The 13,108-nt window shown below is 44.7% G+C and overlaps 2 protein-coding genes across 2 annotated transcripts in view; both read right to left on the bottom strand.

Moving 5' to 3' along the window:
- KNSTRN (kinetochore-localized astrin/SPAG5 binding protein) overlaps window positions 1-1,535 on the bottom strand; it is a 6,518-nt gene extending 4,983 nt beyond the window's left edge. Inside the window, 1 exon segment of the mRNA XM_010186971.1 lies at window positions 1,466-1,535. Within this exon segment, the coding sequence (XP_010185273.1) occupies window positions 1,466-1,535 (70 nt within the window).
- Window positions 1,536-1,718: 183 nt separating this feature from the next.
- On the bottom strand, window positions 1,719-12,604 carry DISP2 (dispatched homolog 2 (Drosophila)). The gene is made up of 7 exons (XM_010186970.1): window positions 12,585-12,604; window positions 10,499-10,528; window positions 8,234-8,357; window positions 7,430-7,545; window positions 6,811-6,929; window positions 5,761-5,858; window positions 1,719-5,135 (listed from the first exon to the last, which is right to left on the bottom strand). Exons 2-7 carry the CDS (start codon window positions 10,507-10,509, stop codon window positions 1,719-1,721), a joined length of 3,885 nt encoding a protein of 1,294 aa, XP_010185272.1. The 5' UTR covers window positions 10,510-10,528; window positions 12,585-12,604.
- Between the last annotated feature and the right edge of the window lie 504 nt (window positions 12,605-13,108).

The following is a 13,108-nucleotide window of genomic DNA, read 5'->3' as shown; positions in this document are numbered from 1 at the left end:
GCGTCCTTCCCGCCGCCTGCCCGCGGGCCCCGCCCCAGCGGGCGGAGCGGGCGCCGTTTGGCGCTCGGGCTTCTTCCCTCAGAGAGGGCGTGAAGGGGGGAGCGGCTTTCCGTGACAGCTGCTCTCAAGGGAGGCGGCCGCCGGTGAGGAGGGCATTCCCCGCCTCCCATTTCCTCGCCGTGTGGCTCTCTCGGAGCTTTTGGAGCTTTTTTTGGCTTTCGCTGTGGGGGATCCCGCTGGCTGTGAAGGCTTCCCTTCTGCTGCCCTCAGGGCGCCGATGCTGGCGGGCGCTTTTTTTAAAGCTGCCCTTCCACACAGTAAGAGGAAATGAGGCATGTGTATAAAACGTCTTCGGACTTTATTAGATGTTTTCGCAGTGCTTTCCATCATGAAAGTGGGTGAGAAGTTCCTCTAAATAGTAATGTGAAAAGCTGCTGTGTGGGGAGGATTTCGGTCAGTGTTGGCTCATGGCCCGAGGGCAGCTCTGGTTGCCAAAACACCCACCTGAACATCCAGTGTGAGAACCGCGCTATGAAAATGCAAAACTGAAATACGCTCTATAATTCCAAGCAGGTCTAAATAGTGTGTCCCCATGAGGCAGTCACAGACTGTCTCTCACAGAGCAGAGAAAACTACTTGTAGGTATCAGAGGGAGCAAAGCTTTTTAAGATTTATACTTCTCTTTTGATTATGTTGGAAAATGTATTAAGCATTTAAAAGATGAAGGAAATTAACCACTGTTCTTAGTGAAAATGAGGCATCATACAGATTTAGGAAAGTTTGTCATAAGCATTTATTTTACATCGACTTGTATAGAGAATGTTTACTCTTTTTCAACATATAGAGGCAAAGAAGTGTTTGTTTTCCTGTTTGTTTCTGGTAGAGAAAAAAAAATAATTGTAAAATTCAAGATTCACCAGATACTCAAATTTTAAAAAGTTACGTGTTTGTGGGGAATGCCTTGAGTGGAAAGAGGCTGTGAAGACAACACACAAAGCACTCAAGTCACTGAGGGGACGAGGACATTATTCTGAAAGGGGAAATATTATTCTGAAAATCTTTGGCAGTACTAGAATTTCTTCTGATGAGACAAACTGAAATTGTTACTGAAAATAAATTTGGGCTGGATTCTGCAGCCTCCTCCAGGATCAGTAAGTAATCTCAATGAGAATTTTTTATATCTGAACTAATTTGATGACATCTGTGAACCTGGATTTCACATAAAGCAGTTTCTGATTCCGTAGAAAATTAAAGACTTGTTTTTTTATGAACAATATATTCTTCACGTGGTATCTAGATTTTCAGTAGTTGTGGGTTTGGGTTTTGGATTTTGAGTTTTTTACATTATCTCTCTTTCTCTATTGTTAAATATCTGGGGAGATTCACCTCATTATTTCTCTCCTCTGTGACCTTGACAAGAAAACAAAATCTAATCGCCTTGTAGGAAATGACAAAACAAGTTTACTCGATAAGGTTTGCGATACAGCTGTGACTATGGCACCAGACACTGGGAGGTCAAAGGGCTTGTACTCCATCTTGCATCCTCTCACTAGTATCAGATTTGCTGGTTCTGTAAAAACACAGGTATTTGCACAGCTGAAATACTAAGAAACTGTCTCAGCTCTAAGAGAGGTCAGAGGAAAAAATTGTATTTACAGTTCCAAGGAGATTTTGACTTCTGCTTTCCCTAGCAGTACAATTTTGTTTTCTGCCAGGTTTCAACTGTTGTAACCAGAACTTTGTGCGCTGGATCGCTTGATCCAAACATCAGGCATGTCTGGTTGGCTGTTTGGTAACACAACCGGACCTTCGTTCCCTGTTCCAAATCGATTTTTCCATGAAGAGCTGTTCTGTGATGCTGCTGGAGAGATATCAAAGACGGTCTCCCTCAGGTCCAGCCGCAGGGTATCTCGCTTCCCGTTCAAGTAACCTCTCTCTGTTTGACTGTACGAATCAGACAGCTCTAAGACATCGGGACAAGAGCTGGCTGATTCAGCAAGCTTTAGGCCTTGCTCAAAATCACTAATCGACGTCTCACTGGAGATGTTGAGCATGTCAAAAGAGCTGCCAAGAGAACAAAGGCATCTGTGAATTTTGTAGATGTCAGCAGCAGGGAGATGGCTGTTTTCTGAGGTATAATCTGACTGCTGCTGGGCAGTGTCACTAGAGCACTGTGATTTATTGAGCTGCCCTTCTTCTTCTTTCATGCCAGCCGGCTGGATATGGTCCAGCCCAGACCCATCCCAAGCTTTTGGACTGTACTTTCGACATCGACAATCTTGGCAGAGTCTCTCCCTGTGAATTTCTGCTCCTGAGCTGCTGTGTTTGTATGGAGAGGAAGTTTGCAAGGCAGGACACTGGCACAGGCCAACCTGCTGGTCTCCAAGGGTCTCCTGCAGGTTCTGTCTCTCTCTTTCAAGGGAGGAGTGCATTCCTGTTCTGGGGCACCTGTTGTCTTCAACTTGTGTGTCTTCGGAGAGCACTGATGGCCGGTTGGACAGCTTGCTTGTGGAAGTGCTGTTGTCAAAACTGTCGCTGAGTTTTCTGGACAAGGGTTGGAGCTCGTATTGCTCGTTTGCGGTGTTGGACTCCTGGACCTTCCGCAATCGGTTTTGCTTCTCATTTCCCCCACAAGTAAAGTTTCCATTCAGCCCCGGGTCATCATAGTCTTTCATGGTGTGGGCACAAGGCCACAGGATTTGCCCACAGTTCTTTTCTGGGCCAAAGAAGCAGCACAGTGACTGGAAGAAGAAGCTGGCAAACCCACAGCCAATACACTTGATCATCATGATGAATATCCCCAACTTCCTATACGCCAGGACCGTCGCAGGCAACATAATGACCCCTGCAGAGAAGAGAGCAGAAGCTGCCATGGCTGTGGCACAGCTCATCTGCTTGAGGGAAAAGGCCACTCGGCTCAAGCGGTCAGAATGGGGGCACAGATGATAGGAGATGCAGTAGTTGACGGTAAAGTCAACGGAGAGACCTACTGCAGCTGAAATGAAGAGAGACTCCACTGCGTTGAGCTGCCACTCCAAGAGGACCAAAAGGCCAATGGTTACCAGGACAGTGCCTGCGATGGCAGTAACAGAGAAAATGCTAAGGAGAACATTCCAAGTAGTGAGTAGCAGCACCACGAAGGAAATGGCTATGGAGAGCCCCAAGACCACCATTGTTTCTGTGCTAAGACTGTGCTGGAGGTTGTACAGCTCTAGTTTACTGGTAAACCATCCATTCTGAAGCCCCACGGGGGCAGTTTTCATTTCCTCTGTTACCCAGAGGCTGATTTCCTCGTAGAATTGTTTGGCTTTGCTATAGTTGAAGCTATAGTGATAAATAGTTTGAAACTGCAGCACTAAGGCAGCGAGATTTCCCTCCACATCAAACCTGAGGCCCAGATCGTACGTGTCTGCCCCTTCCCTGCCCTGTTCCAGGAGCATCATTTTGATGCAGTGTAGGAAGACTTCACTTCCGTAAGGGAAAGAGAACTGGTTACAACAAAGGTTGAAGCTGTGGTCTCGCTGGGAGCACTGGCGACTGTCCATCCACCTGAGGAACTCCTCCATGAAACACACAGTAGATTTCTGCTCTGCGTCAGGATAATAGAAAGTTTCATTCTTCACTTTTTGGCAGAACTCAAGGAGCCACTTCTGGGCATCAGGGTTTTGGATTGTGAAGGTGGCATCTATCACCAGGGTGCCATTGCTTTTTGGATTGAAATGGTCCCCATTATCAACAGGCAGAATGCCCCAGACTATTGTGACAGGCATACGCTGCCCTTCTCCGTGCTCCAGCCTCTCAAACATGAACTGGTGGCAGTACTCAGAATCATACCTCTCAAAGGGGTGGCTCAATCTAAACACCTGGACAGATGATGTCTCAAGAGTTGGGAGTTTGAGTTTTGGGTTGGAACAGGAGATGTAGGCACCTCCCATCGCTAAGGCAGCAAACCAGCAGATCCAGATGTACCGAAACTTGATGACTCCACAAGGCAGAAGTTTTTCAAATAGCAGCTTGGAGGTTTCAGACAGTGTGTTCTGGAGGCCCCTGAGAATGTAATGGAGGGAGAGAGTGACTCTCTTTTGGCCAGTGTTGTTCCAGTAGTCTTCTGGCTTATAAATGCAGGTCGTTGCTATGTAGCGCTCATACAGCACAGCCGAAGAAGGAAGCCAAGTCATCATGAATACCAGATTCACCAGCACGGAGGTGCCCATGTAAATAGCAAAGCAGCGGATGGCTATTATATTGCTAATGTAGCTGGCATAGAAGGCAGCACCCGTTGTGAAGCAAGAGGCCAGCATGAGATATGCAAAATGGTGCATGGTTTGACTCACCCACTGGGAAAGCCCAGCGGAAGGGTTCTGGTTTTTGCTGAGGTTCCAGAGGTCGAAGAAGACAAAGGTGTGGTTGGCACAAATACTGCTGAGAATGACAACTGCTGTCAGGTTTACAAAAGGGAAATAGGTGAATCTGAAGGCCACCTTGTACAAGAAGTAGGAGATCATTAAAGAACTGACAAGAGCGAGCAGGACCATCAAGGTAATAAAGACTGAGCGTAAATAAAAAGAAATACTTAGAAAAATAGCTAATATTGCCAGGACTGGATACTTAGTATCCAGTAAAAGATAGTGCTGGAATAGTTTCTGTTTAAGGCCCAGGTCCATTCCAGTTATAGATGTATAGTTATCAAACAGATCCCAGGATTCAAGGTTGTCTAAGTAGATCCCCATCATAGAGGCACCTTTCCTTGTAGGCAAAAACAGCAGGCTGTATTTGAGAGATGGCACTTGGTACTCCATCGTCTGGGGACTAAGAAAGTCTCTGTCGACCAAGAAGTGAAGAAGCTGGTAAATGGCATTGAAGCGGGTACATTTTTCTGGGACTTTGGCACACTGAGAGTGTTTCTGTCTCACAGTCTCAGGACCTATGCAAGACGGAGTGAGAATACCTTTGTGGTAGTCTGGAGCACAGGCACGAAGGAGGGCCAGAGTATGGGAGATGTCTCCTTGGGTTATCTCCAAACATGAAGACCTATTGTACAGGACTGCAATGTAGTTCCCCAGAGACCAGCTTGGGCAGCATTCGTTGGCTCCAGTACGCTGGCAGAGGTCTCTAAAATGAACGTGTGAGCGTATCTGAAAAACAGGGGAGGTAGCAGCATATCAGACCCTCTCTGCACACTTCATCTTGCAGCCCCATAGTGTTCCTTGCTCCTTGCAGTAATCCCCTTCAGGTGCACAAGCCACGGCTCGCCATCCTCCCAGTGACAAAGTAAAGCTATTGAAACATACTAGCCTTTTGAAAAATTTAAACCCTGTCCATTATTTATATTTTATAATCTTTTATTTGAAAAATTGGATCCTATGGCAAACACAGCTAATCCAATTAAACTTCTCACTTGCAAAACTTGCTGTCACAATCTCCAGGATGATAGCTCCATTTCAGTAATTAGGTTCTGCTGCCCAAAATTCTCAGCAGCTTCTGATGGACACTTTTGGCTTCTGGACCAAGCTCTTGTTCAGTTTGTTCTTGTCTGTTTATTCTTGTTTAATGGCAGCTGCTACTTTGCAGCTCGCCTTTAGTGACAGGCGGAATCATCTGTGTATTGCTAAGCAGGTAAAATGCTCTGGAGTCCTGTAGGCTGAAATCTGTTCTGTAGTTTACATTACTTTTGTCTGGCTTCCTTTCAGATAGAGATTAAAGATTACAGCAGTCAGAAAAGAGACAGCATGTATGTATGTTCTTCCTGACATTACTAACCTTGTCTTGTTCAATTTGACACATGGACTGAATAGCTTGCAAGTTCCATAAGCTCCCAGCAGTTGTGGACATAAATACCAGCTGGGAATAGCTCTTTTCTGAAATAGAGAAGAAGAAAAAGAAAAGAAAAGATTAGGTAATGAAGATTAATTACCCAGGCTGTTTGGAGTAGACTGTGCATAGAAAAAAAAAAATATATATATACTGCTGTCTGTATGACTGTTATGGAGGACTCCCTGAAGGGAAGCAGGTCACAAAGGCAGTAGCTTGTAGGGAGTGGTGACATCTGCCTTGTGTGATCTGACCTCTGCTCTTCGCCCACCTGTCAGCAGCAGGAGAGCAGCGTTGGGGCATTTTCAAAGCACGCTCCCTGTGCTGTCAGCACGCTTTTAGTGACTGCTGGCATCTGGTTCTGCACCCCTGCTACAAGTGAGTGGCTCAAATTCAGCCAAAAACTCTCAAGGACCTGTGAGTTTGGTGTTTGGTTTCAGAGGTGGAGAAGAGGCAGAGAAGAGAGTAAAGGTATCTGCATGCTGTTCCTTTGTCTTCTACTTACTGGTGCTCATTTTGGGACAAATTTTAGGTGTCTTGGAGTTGTCTGCGTTTTTCCTCCAGTTTTTACTGCCATTTACATTTCTCAAAAATAAAAGAAGGAATAGAGGGAGTGGGAACAGAGAAGGAGTGGGGCATTTGCCATTTTTTCAGCGTATTCACTTTTTATGTAGGTAAATGGTGAAAACATTAATCCTTTTACTGGTGCTGTTAAGATATATTTCTAAAGGGGAAAGAAAGAAGTATGTCAAAAAATTAAGAAGGAGAAACAACTCTTCTCCAGAATTTCAGAACAAGCCTGTTGTAACCACTCAGTTATGAAGTGCTGGAAGATCATGATCTTGAAGGTGGCATAGCTTTCACAGGGTGGTATTGTATGCACTGCTTTCTTGGACCACTTTCAGAACATTTCCTTGTGTCCTGAAACACTCTGAACGTTCTGTATGGTGTTGAGTTCTGGGTGTGTGATACTTACTGTCCCATCAAGATTTCTCTCACCTGGGGGACCACAAAAGAAACCATCCGCTCCATAGATTTGCTCCACCATTCTCCGTGTCCTCGCTTCTTGTTCTCCCTGAGCAGCCTTCTGTCCTCTGCTAATGCCCATGTCATCATAGCTAGCAAAAGATCAGATTATTTGTGTAACTAGAGATTGTCTGGCTGTGAGTTATGTTCACTGACAAGGCTCTGGTGCCACTCATGACACTGCTGCAGCAGTAAGAGTCATCATAGTCTTGAAAGGGCATTCCTTGGATGAGAGCTTTTATTTTGGGTTGACGTGCCCCTTCATGAGACTAAGTGAGAAACTGGCTCCACTTGTGCGGACATACTGAGTTGCCTCTGCAGTCTCTTAAAGGTAAACGGTGAAGTAAGTGCATGAAGAGTGTAGAGCCTAATTCCTAGTTTCCAGAATAGAGAGCCCAAGTCTGTTGCAGGCAAACAGACTTTAAACTCTCTAGTGTCTCGGTCACTTTTAAATGTAGCATATACGTTGTAATTCACATAGACATCTTGGAACATTGAATCTATAACTTTACAGCCAACACCTTCCTCAACCCCCAAACCAAACTCAAATACCTCTTCTTCTCAGCACAGGGAGAAGAAGAAACTCAAATACCTCTTCTTCTCAGCATAGGGAGAAAGGGAAAATGTCTTCTTGTAGCCTGTATGGCTCTCCATATTCCTCCACACAACGAGCTTTCTGCCAATGTCAGTATCTCGTGGCTCAAAACCCTGCAGCCAAGCAAAAGTGTTTTGTTATCAGCTTTCATTTTAGTTTAGCTTAGCTTTCCTTAATCCTCCTCCTAGACACAGAAACTGTATGAGATTATTACTGCATTTTGAAGAGAGACACAAATTGAGTTTTCCCTGGAAATACTGCATCCCAAAGCTGACAGAGAAAAATATTTCTCCTTTCCTTTTCTTTTTGGGCAAGAATGGCTACAATTCTCTCTCCCTGACCTCCTAAGACTCTTCTCTTCCTCCTCAAGTAAAACAGTGGCTTACAGAAATAGGAGTAATTTTCCTCTTCCTGAACAAACTCTAGTCTATTTTTAATTTCTCAGGATTCTTCTATTAACGAGAGGCAGGTATGACCTTAGAAAATGTGGGATCCTGCGCAGGAAACAGGACCTTGTGCAGCAACAAAGAAACAGCGAATAGTGTGCATTGCTCTGACGCATTGTGTTCATGCTGAAGGACTCTTGATTTGGTTGCACACTGTGAAGATGTGGGTTAAGGACAGCAGATCACTGATAAACATGGTCATTTTTTCTACCAGCTTTAATGTTCTCCTTGGTTTCAGAAAGGCAAGAGAAGGAAGGCAGCACAGGCTCATTTTATATGGCAGAAATAATATATTACTGGTTGGCCTATGGATTTTCCTTACATTCATGCTGATGTGTCATCTGTAGGGACTCACCATTAAGGGTTCTGAAAAGTCAGGCAAATTTCCAACAAGCAGGCCAGCTAAAGTGCAGACCACAGCCGTCACTGAACACAGCACTAGGACGGCGATGGGCCACTCCGCGATCATTTGCGAATAACTGGAATCAACAGAAGACAAAAATGCAGCTGTTAAGGTGCTACTGCTATTAGAATGCAACCTGCTGTTGAACCTATGTAGTGTTAGTGAAAGGAAGTAAAAGACCTACGGCTTTCTGGTTTGAGCACTTATTTATCAAAAAGCTTAGAGGCTCTAGTACAGCTATTAATGAACATGTTATACTCCAACTGGATGTTTGCAGGCAATTCTAATTAACTCGGGTAATTACATTTTGCCTCCCTACGTTTTCCTGCTTTTTCAATCAGAAATAATAAAAACCAGACTCTTGTGTCCTAGGGCAAAATGAAGCTTTAAATATTTAACTTAAAAGATTGCATTTAAGAAAAGCTGCTTCTTTCCCCTCGCCTCATCCTCCCCTCATTGTGCAATGTAAGCTAGTAGCTGCCTAACAGTTTGGCATGCAGATTTTCAACCTGTGGACCCTTAGAAGTCTGGGCTATTCTGAACGGTCCCCTAAAGATAATTAACTCAAACAAGGCCATTGTCATTGGTCTAAATTCACTCACTATACAGGTGCCTGCCTTACTGTTGGGAAACGTGTGGACATCTGCACAGAAAAAAAGGATGGAAACCGCTGATCTGATGTGTAGCTGATGTTAGGATTGCCAGCAGCATTCCCAGAGCAGGCAAGTGGCTTCTGCATCTGCAGGATGAGTGAATCTCACTCTGATCTCAGCCTCAAAACCAAACACTGAAGCTATAAAAGCACCTGCAAATGCCATAGACCAGGAATCTGTCAGGGTTTGGAGAACACCTACAAGTCTACAGGCCAGGGCTATGCCTGGAGTTCCTATCAGTGTGATATGGTGGCACACATATTTTTAATGACATTTCTATACAAATAAAACTGTTCCAGAGAAGCAGCTTACTCAGACCAAAAGTATTTTTGCCAGTTACATTTGTTCTTAAGAGCTGGTCTAAAATTTTCCATCCAAGATCTATTTTTTTTGAAGGACAAACTGTGTCTCCTATAGGATGATGTATCAAGGTTACTATCCCACAAATTATTACCAGTGCAGTTTACTGCCTCAAGATTTTGGTCTTCCTCAAAAATATCTGTTGAGATACAAGATATCGGAATGGGTTCCTGCTCTGGTTTGGCAGGTTCTAGGTAGTTCTGTATTCTGATATATTTCTGAAATATAAGAAATTCTTTGTTCAAAAATATTTGACAAATATTTGAGCTTCTTGGCGAAGTGAAATATTGATGAGCTTTAGAGAGGCTTTGTCAGTGCGTATCAGCCTTGAGGTGTTACGTCCCTGCTTGCTTGCTCTTTAGCTTGTCTTGCCTCCAACTTCACTGAGTCAAATAATGCAGCTATTCCTCACAATTAGAAATCATCACAAGCCCTTCAGACAGCTTTTCACATGACTCTTGGTCAGGCCTGGCATTTTTTTCCAATTAAGACTGCCTTATGAAGTTTGTTTTCATAGATGAAGTCTTTGCTATGAAAATGAACAAAAATTGCTCTTCACGCATTAGCGTACCTAATTTCTGGAGGCAGTTTTGGGTGATTCTATGTCAAATTATCAGGAAAAAAAAAGAGTCAGCTGCAGTATCTGATGCTGGAAGATACTTACCCAAAATAGTTTACAAAAATCAGCTTTTAAACAGCAGTTGAAAGCAATCAAATTATGTTAATATTGGGAAATGTCCTCTGTCTTTTGAAAAAGTGAACTTATTTCATGGATAAGCTGTCCTCCTGATTACTCATCTGGTAGGCCAAGCTGGATTCCTGTATATATGTCTCTGTATATATACATACACACACACACACACACACACACACACACATACATACATATAGGATGATTTTACATATATATATATATGTATATATGTATAAAGCTACTCTATGGACTAGAACCATAGGCATCTTCCCCAAGAACAGCCATCAAGACAGTGTTGCAATACATTAATGCAGGTTAAATTGATCTCACAAGCAAACTGAGATTTTTCCCAGCAGATGGGCAGCCCTGAGCAGGAAGCGCTGACCTTGCCTGTCAAGCTGGGCCTGCTGGGGATGTCACCAGCAATAATACTCTGCATTTCCTAATAGCAGGGTAGGAGAGCAATGATAATAGGGTAGAAAGACTGCAAGCTTTTGATATTAAACATACCTTTTTGGCATCCTGAAGGCTTTGTCGTGTCTGCAGACAGGGGAAAAAAAAAGAAAGATGCATTCATTTATTATTTTCCTATGAAGCACAGTGCTGGACTGTTAATGAGCAAGGGGCTGTAAAGCACCAAGCTGAGCCATTGCTGCTAGAGTACTGGCACTATGTGAATTGGTCAAATGAATAGCAGAGTCTTTCCCTTTCCTGTTGACATTTTAACCAAACAGGATGGGAAGACAAGTAGCTGTTCCTCATTTTTGCCCCTCTAAGAAAACCCTATAGAAAGTAATGGTCATTAGCAATGTAATCCCATAGAAATTGCACCAAAACTCTATCCTTGAAAACCTATCTGTTTCAAGCACTTTCCTACTGAATTTTTAATTTTTTTGTTCCTGGCAAGAGCATACCTCTTTATTAAATTTCATCAGTAGGGCTAGCAATGCCAATAGATAGTTTTTATCTCCTGTTCAGCTCAGCAAGGATTTTCCAAAAAGGTGGCTCTCATTTGTTTGCTGGGCCCTTCCAAAGACAGCATTTGTGCAGTCGAGAGGAGCAGGAGGCCAGTGGAGCTGCTCAAATAATTTCAGTGGGGTTTCCTTCACAGAGGAGCATTTGTCGTTCATTTGTCATTCCTACTTCTAGGGCTCTGAGGAAGGAGAGCACTCTGACATCTGCATGGGGCAGATGGCCCTGGGTCCCTGCTTCGTCCCAGGCAGCTGCCTGCTGACCCTGTGGCAGCTTATCCTTCCTGGCAGGTTGTTATGAATGGAAGAAAGAAAAAAGCAACAGAGGAGAGTTCCCCGTGGAAGAGTCACTCTCAGTGGCACGTGTAATAAATTATATTGTGTTTTTCTCATCACACTAATGCTCTGTAGGTTTGGGAAAGAGGAAATCAATGAAAAATCCTCACCAGATTGTTAGAGAGAGGTCTTTTTGTGGCAGCACACTGTCCATCCTGTGCTAATTCTCTCACAATAGCTTCTCAAGCAGATTTGCTTGGATTAAAAACCCCATTCTAGCATTATTATGTTATCACTTTTTCTGTCTGCTAGTGCTGCACATTCTGCCAGGGATTTGCAATCCAGCTGCATTTCCTGCTTAAATAACCTGTTACAGAGAACACAGTTGACAATTTCGTTGATAGTATATGAGCTAAACAGGATCCAGGCTCCACTCCTCTGACTGCAATTGCTCTACACTGCAAACAGAAGCAAATTAAATCCTCTGTTAATGGCTAGAAAATGAGACTATAAAGGGCTTTTGTGCCTAACCCTGCACTGCTGTGCAAAGACAATGAAGGACTCCTGTGCCGTCTTTTATTGGACTTTAGTGGCTGCTGCTGTGATTGCTCAGGGATCATGGTCTTTAGTGCCAACAGTGGACTCCAAAAGGCACACACAGTGAGGATGGATGGTGCTGGCTGGAAGGGGCAGAGGATTTCGCTCAGGCTGCTGGGGACGCCTATCCTGTATGCATCCCTACAGCACTGCCCACAAGACATCCACCACCCAAGCAAGTCACCAGGGTGCTCTGCACACAAACAGAGTTTGCCTGATTCATTCATGGACAATACACAATTTACAGCTTTGTTGCTGCCCAACCTGCAAACCCAAATCATCTCCCCCACTTTTGTATTTCTCACTGCTTAGCTGTAGCCAGTGCTTACCCTCTGCTGCCTCTCCCTTCCAGCACAGGCAGCAGCTTCAGTGAGGGTAAGAAAAAGAAATTAACCTTGCTCTTATCACTGAGGAACTCTGCCAAGATAAAGGATTAGCCAGCTGCATGTGTTGCCATGCAAAAGGAGAAAATATGAAGATCATAGAAGATGGGCATAATCAGAGCTGCATGATTGAGGAGCAACTGAGTGACCTTGGTTTTATCCAACGAGTCACCTTGAGAAGCAAATCCTGCCACTCCCTCATGTGGCAATGGCAGTTCTCTGTACATCCTTTACAGAGGAGGAGGCAAAGCAGACTGGATCCCTCCATGCAGTTTGGGGTAGCTGCTCTTCCAAAGTGTGTTGTGCATCCCCACTCAGACCCTTCCCACCACAGAGTTCAGGAGATGCACATTTTTATGTGCCTCTTACCTGACTGTTACAATGTGATGCTGCACCGGCCGTCTCTGCCCGGGGGACCACTGTTTCCAGGTGGTTTCTGAGGCCTCATGGTGGGAAGCTGGCACAGGATCACTGCTGGAAAGGTGGGAACACAGCATAGGCCTCTCACCATGCCCGGGGAGTGGGGGCAGGCCGTAGCTGCCTTGGGGCTCTGGCTGGTTGCAGGGATAATACAGGTGATGCTGCTGCAAGTCCTGGGAGCTCAATGGCACTTGGCCGTTGGACTGGGTGGAGACTGGCCCAAGTGTGTGGCTGGAGGAGGGCAGGTGGTCTCCTCCCAGCCTGGGGGATGCGGGAATGGGGCAGTGATGGACCGGGCAGATTCTTTCCCAGGAAGTTCCACTGTAACTGGGCTCGGTGTTCGCAATCTCTGGCATGGCGAGACAGGTCTGGCAAGGTCCTGCATTTTGTTTTTCTCTGTGAAAGAAAACTAAGATGTGGTCAAACAGAAGAGCAATAGAAAGGCTACACAGGGCAATCACATCCTGAAAACT

Source organism: Mesitornis unicolor, unplaced genomic scaffold (genome assembly GCF_000695765.1).
Source record: "Mesitornis unicolor isolate BGI_N332 unplaced genomic scaffold, ASM69576v1 scaffold28666, whole genome shotgun sequence".
NCBI classification, from domain to species: Eukaryota; Metazoa; Chordata; class Aves; order Mesitornithiformes; family Mesitornithidae; genus Mesitornis; species Mesitornis unicolor.
The sequence above is the reverse complement of the archived record's forward strand: the minus strand, read 5'-3'. Positions and strand labels throughout refer to the sequence as shown.